Genomic DNA, 20929 nt, shown 5'->3' with positions numbered 1-20929 from the left:
GTTTCACCGTGTTAGCCAGGATGGTCTTGAACTCCTGACCTCATGATCTGCCTGCCTCGGCCTCCCAAAGTGCTGTGATTATAGGCATGAGCCACCACGCCCGGCCCCAGTGTGGTATTTTAATTTCTACTGAGTGTATCCTAACTGAATCAAACATCTAAGTGTCATGGTTCATACTGGGAACTGGAGATGCAAAGATAAAGCTGATTCCATCACAGCCATCAAAACCAGCTCACTATCTGGTGGGGAATACACACACACACACACACACACACACACACACACACACACACACAGAGAGAGAATGTCATGGCCTAGGTGTTAACTGTTGTCCTCCAAACTGAACAGAGGCTCTGTAAAAAACAGACACATCAAATGTATCCAATGCCCGGAGCAAGGAGCAAAGACAAATTGCAAGAATATACAAATAGGCAACAATCAGAAAACGGAAAATTAAACCACAATTATCAACAATCAAATGCCACTCTATTACCTGTGAGAGTAATGAAAATATTCTTTAAACTGATGATGTCAAGTATTAATCAAAGATGTGGAGAAAGCAGAACATTGATATACTGCTAGTGAGAGTATAAGTCGGTTCATTTGTTTGGAAAACTGTTTAGAAGAACTTAAACTTACTAAAAAGTTGAACAGATATGTATCCATGACCACACCCCAGCAATTCCACTCCCCGTGTATACAGAAAGAAATGTGTACACGTGTGCTCCAAAAGACATGTACAAGTATGAACATAACAGCCCTATAAGGAAGTTCTGACTTCCCAACACATTATTCTTAAGAACACATAATGAAGGATTTTCAACAAGGGGCCATGTTGGGATGCTTCTTTTATGTGGGTCTTGGCTAGTACTACATGGCTATGAAGGCTCCTTAAAGGAACTGTGCTGAACACTCAATAAATCTGTTATGTCTGAAGTAGGAATTAAAAGACAAGAAAAAATGCAACAGATGGAACTAGAAAAGTAGTCAAGGATCAAACAAAATAACCTAACAGGATCATACAATATTAAAGAACAGGCTACTGCAATACCAAAACAAAAATACAATAACAAAGAAAACTACTATATAATGTCACTCATGAGATGCAAAAATACTAAATAAAATGGCAAAATGAAATCAAGCAATGCATCAGAAGGATACCGTGACTAACTGGAATATCCAGGAAAGGGGAAAAAGTCAGTGAATCTGTCAGAATAAATCATCACATTAACAAATTAAATACCATACAACTGTAGAAACAGATAGTGAAATGGCATTTAATTAAACTCAGGAGTCACCCCTACTTAGCTACAACAAAGATGTTCACTTGTAACTGAGAGCATGATGCTGCTATTCCATCATAGCTAACAACCAGACATGGTGAGTGAAATTATCTTTTGGTTATAGCAGCATTTCCCAATGCAATTTCACCCACCTACAAAGATAATAGGTCATGGGAATCAGTATTTCAACAGTGAAGTTTGCCATACACCAGTTTAAACAAAGTTCAACCATTTTCTTCACTGGAATAGTCTTTTTTTTCTCTCTTCTCTTTAGTCTTTTGATAAGCTGGTGAGGTGCTTTTGCTTGTTCCTTAAGAGGGGATTTAGTAGATGCTACTTTATAAGCTTCTTTAGCTTCTTTAACTATAAAATCCTCCTTCATTTTCAAGACTAGTAAGCACTGGTGATTCCTTGAGATATAATTTCAGAAATGTTGGGATAAGGCACCGTGTCTACATTTCTTGGTTAACAGGCAAATGTGGCACCCAGAGGGAGTGGCATAGTAGCCAATTACCAATAATATATCCTGTTAAAACTCCCAAAGTACTCTGCTTTGTGTTACAGTTGATTATTAAAAGTGCAATTGTTGGCTTTTTATGCCTTTGAAAAAGTGCAATCATGTAGAATGATGATCACTAGAGGGTGAATGACTGATTGAACAGTGATATTACGAATTCCCTATGTGCACAAAATAGAGAGGTCAGGTGTAGACTTATGGCAATGAACCACAGACATTTAGTTATCAATGCATTAGTTCTGATGGAACTAACATTTTTTAAAAGACATAATTTTTAAAAGGGTCGATTTCTAACTGTGTGAGTATATAAACACACACTCTATTTCATCATAACTAACCTGCCTTGATGCTAACACTAAATCATGACAGCCACCTGGTTGAAAGTGGTTACAAGAAGCCATCAATTTTAAGACGCACTGTGATTTCCAAATAGTAAAATACAGCCAGGCGCAGTGTCTCACACCTGTAATCCCAACGCTTCGGGAGGCTGAGGCAGGTGGATTGCTTAAGACCAGGAGTTCAAGATCAGCCTGGACCAACATGGCAAAACCCCATCTCTACTAAAAATATAATTAGCACACAGGTGCACACCTGTGGACTCAGTTACTTGGGAGGCTGAGGCACAAGAATCACTTGAACCCAAGAGGTGGAGGTTGCAGTGAGCCAAAATCACATCACCGCACTCCAGCCTTGGTGACAGAGAGATCCTGTCTCAAAAAAAAAAAAAAAAAGTAAAATACATACCATATGATCACACATTTCCAAAGATCATTGATCAAGGTTGACCAATCCTATTAGGTATATAATAGATCTTTACAACGGACAACTCTAGTAGTTATCGTAAGTGATCAAACTTGGCACTGGTGCTAGTGGGGGAAATGGATCCTATCTGCTTCTGATGTACTGCAAGATGAAGTACACATCACCATCTATGAAGTGTTCTGGTAAAAAATGCTTAAGCCTCTATTTCCAACTTCATGTTATGAGAAATGTGAAGAAGAGGCCCATATAAAATTTCACCATCAGGAAAGAAACTAATGTGTGACATTCTATAAAACAGCTTTCCTAAACTCTTCAAAAGTCTGGGTTTTTTCACGTCTCAATTTTTAGCTCAGCTTAAGGGATAAACTCTAAATTAAAATCCCCTCAAATTCTTTATACTGTACTAGATCTTACCCAGAATGAACTATCTGAAATTCAAATGGATGAGTGGTTATAGGAAGCTTTTCTGAATTCATTCCTCCAAATGGTTGTGCTTCTCCTAAGAATTCACCAGTAGTAATACTAATAATAAAGACAATATGAACAATAGCTAATATGTTTTGAGCATAGGCTACATACCAGATACTCTTCCAAGTATACGATGCATACTAAATCCATCTAATCTCTATAACAGCATTATTAGTTACCATCAGCATTTTAAACATCATGTCCAGAGGAGATAAGCATTTTGCTCACCATCCTACAGGTAGTATGGAGGTGAAATGGTGATGACAGTATGGTATATGCCATGGATAAAGGTTTTCCTACATTTGTTACATTAACAGAGTTATTCTCTAGGATGAATTTACTGAAGTTTAACAAAGATTGAATAGTGTTAGAAGGCTTCTGTACATTTAACATATCTGGTATAAATTATCTTATGCTGTTACAGGCATTAGAAAATTTTGATTCCCTCATTTGCCAAATCTTTCTATAGTATGACTGTCCTGCTATTCTAATCATAGAGGTGCAAGTGAAGAATTTCTTATTTAAATTAAATTATATCGTGACTTGTCTCATGTCTTGAAAAATGTGAGTCTTGTCTCTAAAATTATTTCTGGAAGAGAACAAACTTTGTTTTCAATTCTCAATCATTTATGGACTGATAATTTTGTAAAATAGAATGTTATGGAAATGTCAAATTGCTATAAAAGTTCCAAATATTTACTCACTTTCCTCATTTATCTCATGATTGACAGATGACAATTTTATGACTGCACCAGTCTCTGGATAATAATTTGAGTGGCATCTGTCTAAAGGCCTTCCTTTAATTCTAATTCAAATGATTTCTCATTTTGATGAATTCTCTGATGTACTCTAGGATATTTACTATGTCTATAAGCCTTCCCAAATTCCTTATGTGCATAGGATTACACAGCAGTATGAATTCTCGGATGTGCAGCAAGAACTGAATTAAGTTTAGGTCCTTCCCACATTCCTTCCATTTAAACCTTTTTAACAAATACCAGTTATCTGATGTTATCAGACTTTGTGTCATGAATAAAGATCTTCACACATTCCTTACATTTAAATGATTTTACATCAGTATAAATTGATATCCAATAAGACTGTACAGAAGTCTAAAGGCCTTTTCATATTAGTTATATTCAGAATATTTCTCACTAGTATGAATTGCTGGATAGCAAGATAATTGTCCATACACAGAAACAAATGACTTTTGCACATCCCTTACATTCACAAGGTTTCTCAAGAGTAAGAGTTCTTATTATGATGAGTTGTCTGTAAACACACACAAAATGTTCTGTTACAACTTTCAATCATAAGGTTTCATCGGTATCAATTTTCTCATTTGAGTAAGTTGTCCACAGAAAGGCTTCCCCACATTCTTTATATTTGTAGGGTTTATCATTACAAGTTCTCTCATGAACAAGTTTTGAGCCATGAGTAAAGGTCTTCCCGAATTCCTTACATTGATAAAGTTTCTCACCAGTATGAAATCTCTGATGAACACTAAGTTGATAGCCACTACCAAAGGCCTTCCCACAGTCTTTACATCCATAAGTCTTCTCATTAGTATGCACTCTCTCATGCTTAATTAGGCTTGAACCCCAACTGAAGGCCTTCCCACATTCCTTACATTTAAAAGGTTTCTCACCGGTATGAATTTTCTGATGTTGAGTAAGGTGATAGCCACGACTAAAAGCCTTCCCACATTCTTTACATTCATAAGGTTTCTCCCCTGTATGGATTCTCTCATGTTGAACAAGACTTGATCCACAATTAAAAGCCTTCCCACATTCCTTACATTCATAGGGTTTCTCACCAGTATGAAATACCTGATGTCGAGTAAGTTGATACCCACTACAAAAGGTCTTTCCACATTCTTTACATTCATGGGATTTCTCACCAGTATGAACTCTCTCATGTTTAACAAGGCTTGAACCCCAACTAAAGGCCTTCCCACATTCCTTACATTCAAAAGGTTTCTCACCAGTATGAATTTTCTGATGTTGAGAAAGGTGATAGCCACGACTAAAGGCCTTTCCACATTCTTTACATTCATAAGGTTTCTCACCAGTATGAATTCTTGCATGTTGAATAAGACTTGATCCGCAATTAAAAGCCTTCCCACATTCCTTACATTCATAGGGTTTCTCACCAGTATGAAATATCTGATGTCGAGTAAGTTGATAGCCCCAACAAAAAGCTTTTCCACATATTTTACATTCATAAGGTTTCTTACCAGTATGGATTTTCTGATGCTGAGTAAGTTGATAGCCACGACTGAAGGCCTTCCCACATTCTTTACATTGATAAGGTTTCTCACCTGTATGAATTATCTCATGTTTAGCGAGGCTTGAGCCCCAAAAAAAGGCCTTCCCACATTCCTTACATTTATAAGATTTCACACCAATATGAATTTTCTGATGTTGAGTGAGGTGATAGCCACGACTAAAGGCCTTCCCACATTCTTTACATTCATAGGGTTTCTCACCAGTATGGATTCTCTCATGTTTAACAAGACTTGATCCCCAACTAAAGGTCTTCCCACATTCCTTACACTCATAGGGTTTCTCACCAGTATGAAATCTCTGATGCACATTGAGTTGATAGGCACTTAAATAATTCTTCCCACATTCTTTACATTCAAAGTGTTTTTCAGCTGTATGAGTTCTCTTGTGTTGAACAAGTTTTGAGCCATGACTGCAAGCATTCACACGTTCCTTATAAACATAGGGTTTCTCTGTATTATGAATGCTTTGATGTGGAGTAAGAGATTTACTTTTTCTGTAAGAGGGTATTTCTTCATAGCTGATTATCATTTGACTGAAGTATCCCTCTTGACATCCTTTTAGTCCCTCGAATATACTTTTGCACTTCCAATTATTTCTGAAGATGGATGCCTCAAGGCCAAGGGTTTTACTTTTTTCCTTCATCTCCCATTGGGAAAAATTTATTTCAAAAATATCCTTTTCTGAAAATATTTTTTTGGTCTCGTATGTTGTTGACTCCAAATCTGAAAGAAAACAAGAAAACCACACATTTTATTTCCTTCACTAGGAAAAAAAAAAAAACTATAGTAGAAATAAAAGACAAATTAGGTGACTTTACTGAACTCATCAAGGCACTCCCCTATTAAATAACAAACTTAGCCTTGATTTTGCAGCTCTTGTGATCTCAATGTTCTGATTTTATAGTTTTCTGGAGGATTCCACAAAGTTCACTTCAACAAGTCCCTCATTTTCCCATGCTGATGTTGCCTCAAACCAAATGTCAGCTTCCATCAGTCAAGCCCTTATGTGCCCAGTTGTGGTTATCCAGTGTCCCCTGCTAGGTATGTATCTTAATGGGAATCAAATTCTTATCATAATGAGCTTTGGCTGATTTTGTTTTGTCTAACAACTCTTTTGTCTTAACAACTCAATGTCACAACTCTTGTCATTTTATCGAGGCAGCCATGGACAATATGTAAACATATAAACAAATGGGTAAGACTATGTTCCATACAACTTTATTTGTAGAAACAGGTGGATTTGGTGTATGATGTCACAAAATTACGCATGGACAAAAGATTATTCAAAGTGCAATGATTTTAATGTAACATAGTACGAAAAGTTCACAGATATGGTGTGTACCAGCTAATCACATCCCTCACTCCTCAGCCCCACCACAACTGTGGGGAGGGCAGCAGCCTGTATTCCTGGAACAGCCAGCTGGGACCTGGGTGGTCAGTGTGACTTTGTCTTCCAAAAACTTCAGGGTTGTGCAGTTTGGTGGGTTTTGTGTTACTTTGAGGGACCAGCACAGATGACTGCCTTGATTTTAGCTCCATCAGTCACAGAAGCTTTCCCCAGAAGCATCTATTGGAAGATTTAAAGGGCTAATGGACCTTTTCTTCTCCCCCTTTTTATAGCCAGATATTTAAGTAAATCTTTGTCTGGTACTAACTGACTGCAGAGATGATGGAACAGAAACTTCAGTGACCACATACAATAAGGAATATACAATTTGCCAAAAGAGTTTGAAAAAGTCTGACAGCTCCAGCCCTCAACAAGCAGAAATCAGCCATGCCTGAGGAATGGGAAAATTGAATCTCCAGAGGTACCACATTATAATACTCAAAATGCCCAGTTTTAACAAAAAATTACAAGCATACAATGAAACAGGAACATAGGGTGCCCATTCACAAGAAAAAAAGAATCGACAGAAACCATTCCAGAGGAAGCCTAGACATTTAATGAACTATCCAATATGCTCAATAAGCCTAAAGAAACCATGGACCAAGAGCTAAAGGAAATCAGGAAAACAGTGTATGAACAAAATGAAAATATCAATAAAAGGATAGAAATTATTAAAAAAAAAAAAAAAAAAAGAAACCAGACAAATTCTGGAGTAAAGTAACTGAAATGAAAATTTCAATAGTGGATTCAGCAGAAGAAAGATTCAGCAAACTTGAAAATGAGTCATTTGAAATTATTGCACTAGAGGAGCAAAAAGAAAAAGGAATAGTGAACAATGAAGAGAGCCGGAGGGATTGATGGGATACTGTCAAGTACACCAACATACACATCTTAAGAGTCCCAGAAAAAGAAGAGAGATAAAAGTACAGAAAAAAAAATGTGAAGAAAGAATGTCTGAAAACATCCAAAATCTGACAAAAGGCAGGAATACACATATGCAAGAGACTCAACAACTTCAGGCAGGATAAACCCAAAGAGACTCATATCTAGACACATTATAGTCAAATTATGGAAACCCAAAGACAAAAAGACTTCAGAACACAGGAAGAAAGCAGAAGCCTAACACATACAAGAATCCTCAACAAGACTAACAGCTAATTTCTCATCAGAAACCATGGAGAACAGAAAGTAGTAGGATGGTATATTGAAAAGTCCCAAAAGAAAAAACACTGTCAACCAAGAATTCTACACCAGCAAAAACTGTCCTTTAAGAATAAAGGTAAAATTAAGACATTTTCAGAAAAAACAAAAGCCGAAAGAGGTGATTACCAGTAGACCTACTCTAGAAGAAATGTTAGAGGGAGTGTTTCAGGCTAAAGTGAAAAGACACAAAACAGTAATTAGAAGCCATAAGAAGAAATAAAGAACATTGGTAATAGTAACTACATGAGTAAATAGAAAAGTTAGTATTATTGTACTTTTGATTTGTTGATTTAAAAGACAAACGCATAAAACAATAACTATAAATCTGTCATAAAGTAACCCGGCATTTCAAAGCAATAGCTGATTATAAAACTAAAGCAGGGAAATTTCATACAAAATAAACCTCTGACACCTTGTTTATCAGAAAATCAGGAGGTACTTAAAGAGTATGCCAAAAAGCCATATCATGAAAGGATTCCCACCGACCAAATCTGGAACAAGCTCCAACACTTTGAGCTTCAAAATAAATAACAGAAAAAACAGAATATAGCCCATTGACTAGAAATGCAACATATGAATAAATGGAAAGTTTGAAGAGGAACACAATATTTATTTATTTATTTATTGAGACAGGGTCTTGCTCTGTCACCCAGGCTGGAGTGTGGTGACACAATCTTAGCTCACTGCAGCCTCAACCTCTTAGGCTCAAGCAATCCAGTCACCTCAGCCTCCCAGTTGCTGGGACTACAGGTGTGCACCACCAGAGCCCAGCTAATTATTTTGTATTTTTTGAAGAGATGGGGTTTTGCCATGTTGCCCCATGCTGGTCTCGAACTCCTGGCCTCAAGCAATCCACCCGTCTCAGCCTCCCAAAGTGCTGGGATTACAGGTTTGAGCCTCCACTGTGCCCAGTTCTACAATATTTAATAGTTTCAAAGTTCTTCCCTATAAAATACTTATGGAAGGGAAAAAAAGCAACTGCACAGGGAGGAAGCCAGCAGACACCACCTTAATCAAGTACTCAGAGTGAATAACATGAGTAATGACAAATCATTCATACTACCCAACAAAATGCAGGGAGAAGAATGCAGCATCGATTCTGTGATAATCCTGCCAAAGATTCATACTCTAAATCTAATCATGAAGAAAGAGCAGACAAACCCAAACTGAGGAACACTGTACAAAATAACTGGCCTGTAATCTTCAAAAGCATCACAGACATATGTGCAAGTCAAGGAAAGACATGTGAATGGTTTCAAACTGAAAGAGACTACACAATCCAAATTCCACAAACAAGAACAACAAAACAATATATTATCTGGCCCCTTCCTATCTCCCTGGCGTAATTTCTTAGTACATATTCCTTTAATAACTCTACCCTAGAGTTCTGGTAAAGTTTCTTTCCAACAACAGGGCCTTTGCATTTGCTGTTCACTGTGATTGATCTGTTCTTCTCCCACATATTCACATAGCTTGAATATCTCTATTCTTGAACATCTGTTCAAGAAAGCGTTCCTTGACCATCTTATCTAAATTAGCCCTGTCAGTCCCCATCATTTTCTATTCCCTTACACTGTTTACCTTTTCCAAAGAATTTGGTTCATTACACACTATTTATTTATTCACTTACTTATTTGATGTTTCTCCTTTACTACAAAGTAAACTGCATGAAAATAGGCAAGTTATCAAAACTTGTTCATGATTCAATGAATAGTGCTCAGCACAAGGCTGGCCAGAAGTAGACATTCGATAAAGTATTTGCAGAATTTATGAAATCTGGTTTCTTTGACAATGGTTACGAAATAAATGTCCTATAATGCAAATCCAGCCCCTTGGCCATTAAAGGAGAGAGGTGATTGTAGGGAGGGCCCGAGAATGGTGTAAAGCTCACTGAGGGATGGGGAAGATCAATGTGTTTAACGAACCCATTTCTAACCCAGCAAGTATAAGAACATACCCTTGGGAAGGGGAAGAAGAAGTTCACCTGGTTTCTTCAAAGATAGCCCTGGAATTTCCAGTGCAGAAAACTGATGATGCAAAGAGGAGACTAAATTATTTCAGGCAGATGACCTTACCCAGTGACACCAAGTTACTATAGTTCTCCAACATCACATCCACGTACAAGTCCCTCTGAGCAGGGTCCAGGCATTCCCACTCCTCCTGAGAGAAGTCGATGGCCACATCCCTGAATGTCACCAACCCCTAAAACCAAAAACCCATGTATTACTTGTGAAATTAAAGAAAACATTTCCAAGAGGGAAAAAGAGGGTATGAAGGATAAACTACAAAGAGGGGGAGAAATACAACAATCAAGGAGGCTGAAAGCCTCTGATATAGGTAGGAAAAAGCAAGAAAATCAGTGTGACTAAAGCAGAATGTCAACATGTTCTAGAAGAATCCTGTTACAGCAGAAAAAACTTCCCGGATACTATAAGATAACTCAGCTATCCAGACCTGTCTGGTAATACATTTTTAAAATCTCAGTTTCTTCTCTGTTAAATAAAAAGTGCATGTATGTATACATCATGCATATTTACTATGTGCTATGTGCCTTTCTCATAAATTATTTGTAAAAGTGAATTGCTCACCATCTTTCTCCTTTAAGAAATAAAAACAAGGCCTGGTGCAATGGTTCATGACTGTAATCCCAAGCATTTTGGGAGGCTGAGGTGGGCAAATCACTTGAGGTCAGGAGTTCGAGACCAGCCTGGCCAATATGTGAAACCCCATCTCTACTAACAATACAAAAATTAGCCAGGTGTAGTGGCAGATGCCTGTAATCCCAGCTACTTGGGAGGCTGAGGCAGAAGAATCGCTTGAACCTGGGAGGTGGAAGTTGCAGTGAGCTGAGATTGCACCACTGCACTCCAGCCTGGGTGACAGCAAGACTCTGTCTCAAAAAGAAAGAAAGAAATAGGAAAACATGTAAACTTTTTCCCAAATGTACTACAAAATCTTTATTTTATAAAACTGATTCCCATTAAATTAGGGACTATCAACAAGACTCGAATACATCATTGTTAGATTACATCATAAGCATTTTTTCTTATAATGAATAAACAATTTTTTTATTTGTTGCAATTCATTTTATCCTCTCAATATATGGCTTAATCACTCAATTATATCTGTACATTTAGGCTGAACAAAACTTCTGTAGACTTGCTTGATTGTGGAAATATATTATCATCTAGACCTTAGGCATCATCTTATCTGTTACTATCAACTACCCCTCGCTTAGTACGTTACTTGTTCCTGAGTTAGAGGATGCTGATACAGGACACATGAGGACACTGATATAGGATGTTGCACATGACACAAATGTCACTCATGACCTACACATCCTGGTTGATGAAAAAATGACTTCAAAGTCAACTGGTTCAAAATCCACTGGTGATGGAGTCCTTTGGTGACTCCAGAGACCACTGGTCTTCATCTCTTAGGAAACTCCTAGAAAGAACCACTAACACCCCTTTTTCTAATCTGAAGCACCTCCCAACACATGCAACTTCACATAAACCGAGGTTGAGACCAAGAAACCCCAAAGTCCATCTTATCTCTGTGGAAAACTTGGGTCTATGGAGAAGTTCCAAGGTTTTGCATGTGGTCCAATGGGACCCTCATCACTAACTAATCACACTGCAGACCTGACATGGGAATGAGAAACTCGGGTAAGGGAAATGGTGCCGATGTGGCCAATCAGAGGTGATACCAAAAGGCATCACCCAAGACAGTCAAGATGGTTAAACATGAAAGTGCTCCCAGAGAATGCATAAACAACTAACATCACTCTTCGGGTGACCATCCAGCTGTCTAACGACAGTGTCTTTGGTAGCCACCTTCTAAAATCAGCATCTTACCCTAAATTTAAAAATACTGCTGTTTTCAAAATCCCTGCAGTCTTTCATTCTCTTCCCTTTCCTCCTTTATATGACTCCCGTTGGTGCCTTTGATGGAGGAAATCAATGCACTATTGATTTTCTTTGCATACAAGTAAAAGTGTGTTAAAAGTGTGTTGTTAACTGTATTTCTTTGAGTTATCCTTAACAGAAGCTTAAGTATTTCCCTCAGAGGACTCCATTGCTCTATCATTGCTCTTACTAGAAGACTGGGAACACAGGAGATGTTAAGTAACATCTTCAATGAATATGACATTGATTAAAAAGGGGAGGGGTACAAGGGGAGGACACTAAGCTATTTGGCACCATCCACCACTGGAATAGGAAGAACTGAGAAGCGGGTTCAGGGATGGAGTTCTGTCAGACAGAAGGCTTTAGGAAAATTTAAAAAAAAAAATATTCACACGCCCTGAAAATCACAGTATTTCATGGAGAGAAAAAATACCAACTTACATCAGTCATGGTTCTGGAATTGCAAGAACTAATTAATGCTCCATGGGATTCCTCTATTGGTGAAGCACAGAATCCAGAAAAGCCAGAACTGGGGAGGGAAAACGAAGTGTTAAACCAGGCGTGCCTCAGTGATCCCATCCTGACTTACGCTAATAGAAGATCTTATCTTCTCCATGCCTGCTTCTGCTACACACCCCACGTGCCATTTATGGAATCCAAACTTCCACCTAAACCCCAAAGTTCTTCAGCAGGGAGGTTTCTGGCAGTGTCTGGTTCTGAGGATGTGAATCTGGACCTGGGATCTGACGATTCAGTCCTGCCCAGGAGATCAGATCATCCTCTTTCCATTCCTACCTCTCAGGAATACCTGTCATGGTCCAAGCTAGAATGTCCTTCATGGGTTCAGGACTGAAGGAAGTTGATCAAGACATGGGAGCTGGACAGGATGTATAAAGAATTCATCAGGAACCCAAAAAGCTGACTTTCCAATGCATATATCAGTAATATTTATGACACGGAACATGATGCAATGAGTACATGCTAACTTAGGGAAATAAGATATACTCAATAGAAAAAGGAGGTTATGAGATTTATGGTATGATTACATTTATAAAATACATACATATCAATACAGAAAGACTGACAATCACATCAACAGATAAAAAGTGTTTAGAAAGTTATGCATCTCAAGAAAAAAAATAAAAAATAAAATTACATATCTGTATATATTAATAACATTTATCTTTTCATTATGATCATGTTTTTTGTTTAGGTAATCCACATAATCACTGTAACCATGGCCATGCATTACACAAACTGTATAATTTCTACATATGCCTATGTCTTGCCTAGAAAAAAAAAAATGGATGAAATTCCCCAAGTTATGCCATGGATATATTAATAGAATAATATTAGTGTAATAATACTAATATATCCATAGCATAAGTTGGGGAATTTCATCTTTTCATTTCTGTTTTTTGGGGGTTTTATTTTATTTATTTATTTTTTTTGAGACGGAGTCTCGCTCTGTCGCTCGGGCTGGAGTGCAGTGGCACGATCTCTGCTCACTGCAAACTTCGCCTCCTGGGTTCACGCCATTCTCCTGCCTCAGCCTCCCGAGTAGCTGGGACTACAGGTGCCCGCCACCATGCCCAGCTAATTTTTTGTATTTTTTAGTAGAGACGGGGTTTCGCCCTGTTAGCCAGGATGGTGTCGATCTCCTGACCTCGTGATCCACCCGCCTCGGCCTCCCAAAGTGCTGGGATTACAGGCATGAGCCACCGTGGCCAGCCTATTTTTTTTTTTGTTCCTTTTCCATTAATGAGGTTTTGATTCTGCTTTTCTTATTTTGACTGATAGATTTATTTTGTATCTGAACCTGTCTTAAACATAGTATCCTCCAGATAACTAACTGCTGAATCACCTGATCGTATTAGGCTCACTTTGCAACTAACAGTAGTAGTATAAACTTTATAGAATAAATTCCATTTGCCTCCAAATGCTTGATCATGATTCAACAGTATTGCTTATAACTACCTTCCTATGAGTTCCTAAAGCAGGTCCCCTGGATTGCCTACTGGCCTTTGTTGCTGGCTGCTGACTGCCTTACACTTACTCCAAGGCATATTTGGTCTCCAAGGTAACACCTATGTCTTCCAAACACTGTATTACCCCCTAAGTACAAGTATTACAGGGTCAGGCATTTGGGGCAAATTCTTCACCCAAAACTTCACTTAAGAAATTGCTAAAGAACAAAGAAGCACACAAGAGGAATACACAAGGATATTCAACCAAAAATAACTTCTGATCACTAAAAATGAGAAACTAGGTAATAGTAAACAAAAGGTTTAATAAATTGCGACCCACCATACCCTCATTGGTTATGATGGTGTTGGTTCATATTCATTGATGAAGAAAGACACATATGATCAATTCCTTAGGCAGGCAGGTTTGTGACTAACATAATGTGGGAGGTATTTTCTGTTGAAATTGAGATAAAAGATCTGGTGTCAGACCTTTAGGATGTGAATTTGACCTTGATAGTTACCAATTTCTCAACACTTCTTTTTCCCCATCAATAAGAGAAAAGTGTTCACTATAGAAGAGTAAGAAATCCATACAAAATACTGAATGGTATATGATAATTGTTTATAAGTTGTCTTTGTTTCTTCTTCAGAGACAGGGTCTTGCTCTGTTGCCTAGGCTGGAATGATGTGGCAGAAACACAGCTCAATGCAGCCCCAACCTCCTGGACTCAGGTGATCCTCCCACCTCAGCCTCCCTCCCCAGTAACTGGAACCACAGGTGCATGCCACCATGCCCTGCTAATTATTATTTTTTAAAATTGTTTGTAGAGACAGGGTCTCACTGTGTTGTCCAGGCTGGTCTTGAACACCTGAGCTTAAGGAATCCTCCTGTCTTGACCTCCCAAAGTGCTGGGATTACAGGTGTAAGCCAGCAGGCTTGCCCACATTGTCATCGTTATTATTGAAAATGGCTAGGCACGGTGGCTCACGCCTGTAATCACAGCACTTTGGGAGGCCAAGGCGGGTGGATCACGAGGTCAGGAGATCGACACCATCCTGGCTAACACAGTGAAACCCCATCTCTACTAAAAATACAAAAATTAGCTGGGCATGGTGGTGGACGCCTGTAGTCCCAGCTACTCGGGAGGCTGAGGCAGGAGAATAGTGTGAACCCGGGAGACGGAGCTTGCCGTGAGCCGAGATCGCGCCACTGCACTCCAGCCTGGGCGAAAAGTGAGACCCCATCACATAAAAAAAAAAAGAAAAAAAGAAAAGAAAATGAAGAATGTTACTGTCCCTTATCCTGTTATAACAAAGAAACTTAATGATACTCTCTTTTGCTCACAGTAAAACGTGTCCTTCTCAGACCTGCTTTCTTATAACACGAACTCAAATTTCACAGGTCAGCCTTGAGCCTGTACTCTTCCTAAATAACAATGTGAGAAAAACAGGTTCTCAGAAACATGCAGAGGAATATACCACTTCCTCCCAGAAGATACATAGAGATTCAGCATCATTAAGCTGCATCAGAAAATACAACCCGAGGCCGGGCGCGGTGGCTCAAGCCTGTAATCCCAGCACTTTGGGAGGCCGAGATGGGCGGATCACGAGATCAGGTGATCCAGACCATCCTGGCTAACCCGGTGAAACCCCGTCTCTACTAAAAAACACAAAAAACTAGCCGGGCGAGGTGGCGGGCGCCTGTAGTCCCAGCTACTCGGGAGGCTGAGGCAGGAGAATGGCGTAAACCTGGGAGGCGGAGCTTGCAGTGAGCTGAGATCCGGCCATTGCACTCCAGCCTGGGTGACAGAGCGAGACTCCACCTCAAAAAAAAAAGAAAATACAACCCGATTAGGTATCAAGCTGAGAACTTAACCAGAGGCTCAGTCTTACTCTTCTGTACAAATTGGTGGTTTAAACATTTACAACCATAACCTTCTCATTCTACCTTCTGGTATTTACACCTGTCTTTGGAAATGTTATCTGTAAAATGTATTTTTTTGTAAGATGGCTCTATATTGAAGATTATTGCCATTGTCTGGCGAGGTAACCTTTAAAATAATATAATTCTAAAACTCCTTTTTGCCTGGTAATTCATTTTTAAATGACATTTCTATAATCCCAGAAGTTGTGCATATTTGAAGGTTTTCAAATAAGGGAATCACTAGCACTTCCCTCTTATCCCTAAATATTCAAAATTAACGTACAACCTAGATCTGGGTTGTTTCTTTTTCAAACTAAGAACTAAAGAGTCTTCAATTCATTTACATCACCAATTACTATAATTTTATTCTGCAGGAAAAAAACAAACAAACAAAAAACAAAACAGACCCATAGGCTAAAAGGAAAAAGGATTTAAACAAAAATATTCCAAAGTGCCGGGTGTGGTGGCTCACGCCTGTAATTCCAGCACTTTGGGAGGCCAAAGGAGGCAGACTGCTTGAGCTCAGGAGTTCAAGACCAGTCTGGGAAATATGGTGAAACCCCAGCTCTACCAAAACAGGAAAAATTAGCCAGGCATGGTGGCACACACCTGTGGTCCCAGCTACCTTCCCTCTGAGGTGGGAGGATCGCTTGAGCCTGGGAGGTGGAGGTTGCAGTGAGCTGACACTGCACCACTGCACTCCAACCTGGGTGACAGAGTGAGACACTATCTCAAAAAAGAAAACAAAAAACAAAACAAAAAAAACATTAAAAATGATTAACTCTAGAGGATGTGATTTTTAGCTTCCTTCTCGATATGTCTCCTAGATTGCTGAGGTTTTTTTGGACCAAGCCTGCATTAATTCCATAATTGGAACTATAAAGACATTTCCAAATGTAAAAGACTGAGTGACAGGAAGGATATATTTCAGTCATGAAGAAAACTGAACAAATGGCGCCAACACTGAAAATCAGTGGGCCTGAAACAATTCACACCTACCAGCTCTTGAACATCCTGTAGCTGTTATTCAATGTAATGAGACACGTTCACTGTCAAGATTCTCCTGTAAATCAACACAAATTAGATAGACCACCTTCAAAGTCTGAGGAAGAAAATAAATGTGCATAAACAAAACAGTATTTGGTACATAGTAGATGCTTAATAAGTATGGCTGCACCTCTCCACTTCTTCACTGAATGACGAATTAAAGTAACATTTTAGATGTAATCCTTGAAATATGTCTTCCAAAACCCTGTCTTATTAGATGGGATTGACAGGTAACACAATATTCTTGAGCACTTTTGTTTATAACTATAATGATTGCTTAAAATTGCATCATTTATATTTTTCCTTCCTTTGATTCTTTATAAACTTAATTTTTATTAGGTGCATATCATTCCATCACTAGATATACTAAAATTTACTTGACTATTTCCATTCTACTGGACACTAATTTTTTTTTCTTTTTTTTTTTTTTGAGATGGAGTCTCACTCTGTCACTTAGGCTGGAGTGCAGTGGTGCAATCTTGGCTCACAGCAACCTCTGTCTCCTGGGTTCAACTGATTCTCCTGCCTCAGCCTCCTGAGTAGCTGGGACTACAGGCCCACACCACCACGCCCAGCTAATTTTTGTAATTTTAGTAGAGCTGGGGTTTCACCATATTGGTCAGGCTGGTCTAACTCCTGATGTCAAGTGATCCACCCGCCTCCACCTCCCAAAGTGTTGGGATTACAGGCGTGGGCCACTGCACCCAGCTGGACTCATTTTTTTCAAGCTCCTTCCCAGCAATTACAGTCTTTTTTCCAGAACAATGGAGCTAGATCTTTTTGGGTCATGGTCACTTTTGATAATCTCATGAAATTATAGACACTTTGCCCACTTAAAAAAACACATTTACATATATTTACAAAAATTTGGTCTCGATTTCAAGGGGTTTTGGTCACCTAGAAGCTTGTCAATGGAACAAGAAGACCTCAGGTTAAGACTTCCTGTCCTAAGGCTGGGCACAGTAGCTCACACCTGTAATCCCAGCACTTGAGGAGCCTGAGTCAGGTAGATTGCTTGAGTCCAGGAGTTCGAGACCAGTCTGGGCAACATAGTAAAATCCCCTCTCTATAAAAAATCCAAAAACTGGCCAGGCTTCATGGCACATACCTGTAGTCTCAGGTACTAGGGAGGCTGAGGTGGGAGGATCGCTTGAGCCTGGGAGGCCAAGGCTGCAGTGAGCCATGATCATGCCACTGTACTCCAGCTTCAGCAAAAGGCCAACACCCTGCTTTTTTTTTTTTTTTTTTTTTTTTAAGTTTTCCTGTCCTAGATCATTTGAGCATCTGGTCACTTTTTTTTCTTTTTTTCTTTTTTTTTTTTTGAGACGGAGTCTCGCTCTGTCACCCAGCCTGGAGTGCAGTGGCACGATCTCAGCTCACTGCAACCTCCAACTGCTGGTTCAAGCAATTCTCCTGCCTCAGTCTCCCAAGTACCTGGGACTACAGCCACCCGCCACCATCCCGGCTAATTTTTTGTATTTTTAGTAGAGACGGAGTTTCACCATGCTGGCCAGGCTGGTCTCGAACTCCTGACCTTGTGATCCACTCACCTTGGCCTCCCAAAGTGCTGGGATTACTGCTGTGAGCCACCGCACTCAGCCCCCACTTTTTTGTTAATTTGCAAGCACCCGTCACAATCAACTTCATATTTCTCTTACTCTAATCTATAAAAAGTTGACAGGAAATAATCTAGAAGAGCCCAATAATAGCAACTCAATATTCAGTAAGCCCATATCATGGGGATGACACTGCTCTAAGAAGCTTTACACATAATAACTCATCTTACATCATCACAACTCCATTAGGTAGGTACTATTCTGTCCCTGTTTTATAGATGTGGCACAGAGGGCCTGAATCAATTATCTAAGTTCACACAGCTACCAACAGGCAGAGCCAGGATTTGGATTCAGATACTTTGGATCCAGAGCCTTAATTTTTTTTTTTTTTTTGAGACAGAGTCTCTCTCTGTCACCCAGGCTGGAGTACAGTGGTGCAATCTTGGCTCACTGCAACCTCCACCTCCCAGGTTCACGCCATTCTCCTGCCTCAGCCTCCCGAGTAGCTGGGACTACTGGCACCCGCCACCACGCCTGGCTAACTTTTTGTATTTTTAGTAGAGAAGGGGTTTCACCATGTTAGCCAGGATGGTCTCGATCTCCTGACCTCGTGATCTACCTGCCTTGGCCTCCCAAAGTGCTGGGATTACAGGCGTGAGCCACCATGCCAGACCCCAGAGCCTTAATTTTAACTACAACATAGTTCAGCTTCTTACATGTCACACAAAGCTGGACTTGAAACAAGCCATGCTTGACAATGTTACAGACTTCTATCTAAAGATTATCTGAAAGTCCCCACTCTTGTTGGTGCAAATCACAAATCCCTATGCTCAAAGCTCAATCATATTTCCACCCCTAAAAGCCTCACAAAGCAGACAACATTGTCATATACTGCCAGAAACGTTCCCTTACTTAAAATCCCTCATACTTTGCCTTGCTTTAAGAATCATGATTATGGGCCAGGCGTCGTGGCTCACACCTGCAATCCCAGCACACTGGGAGGCCAAGGCCAGAGGAACACTGGAGCCCAGGACTCCAAGGTTGCAGTGAGCTATGACTTTACTACTGTACTCAGCCTGGGCAACAGAGTGAGACCTTGTCTCTAAAAAAAGTAAAAAAAAAAATTTTTAATTATGACTACAGAAAACTTAAAAAAAAAAGTTTGTATATAGCACCACCTAAATACTAATCTCTTCAAATAATCATAGTTTAAAATAATGTTCTAATAGCAATCTACAAGAGGTGCCTTTCTATAACTCTTCAGTGCACTGAAGGATCTGAACAATTTGCCATGTGAACAGGTGGGTAGGAATTGAGGAGAAGAACAATAGGGGGCCACCGGGGGAAATATGTACCAGCATGGCAGGTCATGTGACTGGGAAGACCCAGTCAAGATCTTTCAAGCCAAGGAAAGAAAATGTTCTCATGACCTAGAATCAAAGGTAGTTGTAGGTATATGTATAAAAAAAGTATGTATAAAAAACCTCACCTGAACCTTGATTTCTAAATATGCGCAAACTCCTTTTCTCCTCTTTGAGCTCCTTCTTAGAAATCTGGCAACCTAGCAGCACTGGGGGAAAAACAGTAACATGAGACATCAGCATTTCTAGAGCGTCACAGACTTAATTAAAAAAGAAAAAACAAGAGCAAAACACCCTCTAGGGCCACTTCTGCCTTCATCCACACAAAACCAAATGGAACGAAAAGGCAGGCTAGAGTCTGTCTCTGTGTTGAGGGCAATTCTTGGGGACAGAGGTCTGGTTTCAGTGGCTCTGAAACATGTAGCTAGCTCACCACCAAGGAGCTCCTAGAGGCGCCTCTTGTAGGAATCCTACCTCTAGAACTTCCCCCTCAGGTCTTGACAAGATCCTGTCGCGAGGACACTTCCAGATCTAAAATTCTCATCCTTCTTGCTTGAAACGTTCATTACAGGGCTTAGCATAGACTTCTTTCTTGCAGTCATTTAACCGTGGAAGGCCCAAAAACAGGCTAAAGGGAACCTAGAGCATTTGGTCAAAGCAAATCACACTTAAAAATACGGCCACGCACCGCATCACCCCGTCACACATTCACAACTGCACCCACCTCCGCGGAGACACGCCCCGGCCCTGCCACGCCGTCTGAGACACACTATCCCTCGGCTGCTCGCGTGCACACAGGCTTGAGTGCCGCACACGACACGCCCTGTCCGTGACCCAGCCCTCCCCATCTCCAGCGCCCCCGATGCCACCACCCCCACCCTCACCCTCACCCTCACCCTCACCCTCACCCTCACCCTCACCCTCACCCTCACTGCCGTTTCCAATCGGGCCCCGGTAAAGCCAGCCGAGCCCTCCCAGCTTCACCCGGGCTGAATACTTTTACGGACACGACCAACTCACCATGCAGAGTCCAAGAACCTTAAGGACACCGGAAAAGGACCCGGAGACCCGTGGTTAGTTTGGACCCGGAGGCTGATGGGAAACAAGAGCCTGGAAACGCTCGCAGGCTGCGAGAGGAGCCACCGGGAGTGTTTCTGGCCGGCAAACTCGCCCCGCCCCTAAAAGACATGTGCCCCGGAGACTTCTGGGAAATGTAGTCCACAGCTGGATAGTCTCCGGAAGTTGGAACCGGGACAGGG

The 20929-nt window shown here is 40.2% G+C and overlaps 2 protein-coding genes across 18 annotated transcripts in view; one reads left to right on the top strand and one right to left on the bottom strand.

The window, feature by feature from the left end:
* The window catches only part of LOC102136046 (uncharacterized), a 35487-nt gene extending 25036 nt beyond the window's left edge, over positions 1 to 10451 (top strand). The window contains exons 5-6 of one of the 2 annotated variants that reach the window (XM_065534560.2): positions 6222 to 6358; positions 6938 to 10451. In XM_065534560.2, coding sequence (XP_065390632.1) covers positions 6222 to 6358; positions 6938 to 6975 — 175 coding nt within the window. In that variant the 3' untranslated portion in view covers positions 6976 to 10451. The remainder of the gene's footprint in view (positions 1 to 6221; positions 6359 to 6937) is intronic. The other variant, XR_012427661.1, reaches the window with a different exon arrangement.
* ZNF283 (zinc finger protein 283) lies at positions 1263 to 20850 on the bottom strand. Of its 16 annotated transcripts, XM_074023818.1 has the most exons (9): positions 20691 to 20850; positions 20145 to 20309; positions 19799 to 19879; positions 16706 to 16769; positions 12624 to 12692; positions 12257 to 12344; positions 10030 to 10109; positions 9865 to 9934; positions 1263 to 6040 (listed from the first exon to the last, which is right to left on the bottom strand). In XM_074023818.1, the coding sequence occupies exons 7-9, from the start codon at positions 10054 to 10056 to the stop codon at positions 4341 to 4343; spliced, it is 1797 nt and encodes a 598-aa protein (XP_073879919.1). In that variant the 5' UTR covers positions 10057 to 10109; positions 12257 to 12344; positions 12624 to 12692; positions 16706 to 16769; positions 19799 to 19879; positions 20145 to 20309; positions 20691 to 20850; the 3' UTR covers positions 1263 to 4340. The 16 variants fall into 16 exon arrangements, with proteins under 16 accessions (XP_073879919.1, XP_065390629.1, XP_045236619.2 ...); XM_065534557.2 differs by lacking the exons at positions 9865 to 9934; positions 12624 to 12692 and adding an exon at positions 14128 to 14236 and having other exon boundaries at positions 9983 to 10109; XM_045380684.3 differs by lacking the exon at positions 9865 to 9934 and having other exon boundaries at positions 9983 to 10109; positions 12611 to 12692.
* Between the last annotated feature and the right edge of the window lie 79 nt (positions 20851 to 20929).

Source organism: Macaca fascicularis, chromosome 19 (genome assembly GCF_037993035.2).
Source record: "Macaca fascicularis isolate 582-1 chromosome 19, T2T-MFA8v1.1".
Lineage (NCBI taxonomy): Eukaryota > Metazoa > Chordata > Mammalia > Primates > Cercopithecidae > Macaca > Macaca fascicularis.
This window is presented reverse-complemented; position numbering and strand designations above follow the sequence as displayed.

Bases quoted from the DNA above. Each gene is read 5' to 3' on its own strand.
- ZNF283 (XM_045380684.3), bottom strand. From the start codon at position 12,654: ATGAAGGACATTCTAGCTTGGACCATGACAGGTATTCCTGAGAG. The intron at 10,110-12,256 runs GTAAGTTGGTAT...TTTTGGTTTTAG, and splicing joins ATTCCAGAACCATGACTGAT to GGGTTGGTGACATTCAGGGA. The intron at 6,041-9,982 runs GTAAGGTCATCT...GTTTTCTTTCAG, and splicing joins TAGTAACTTGGTGTCACTGG to ATTTGGAGTCAACAACATAC.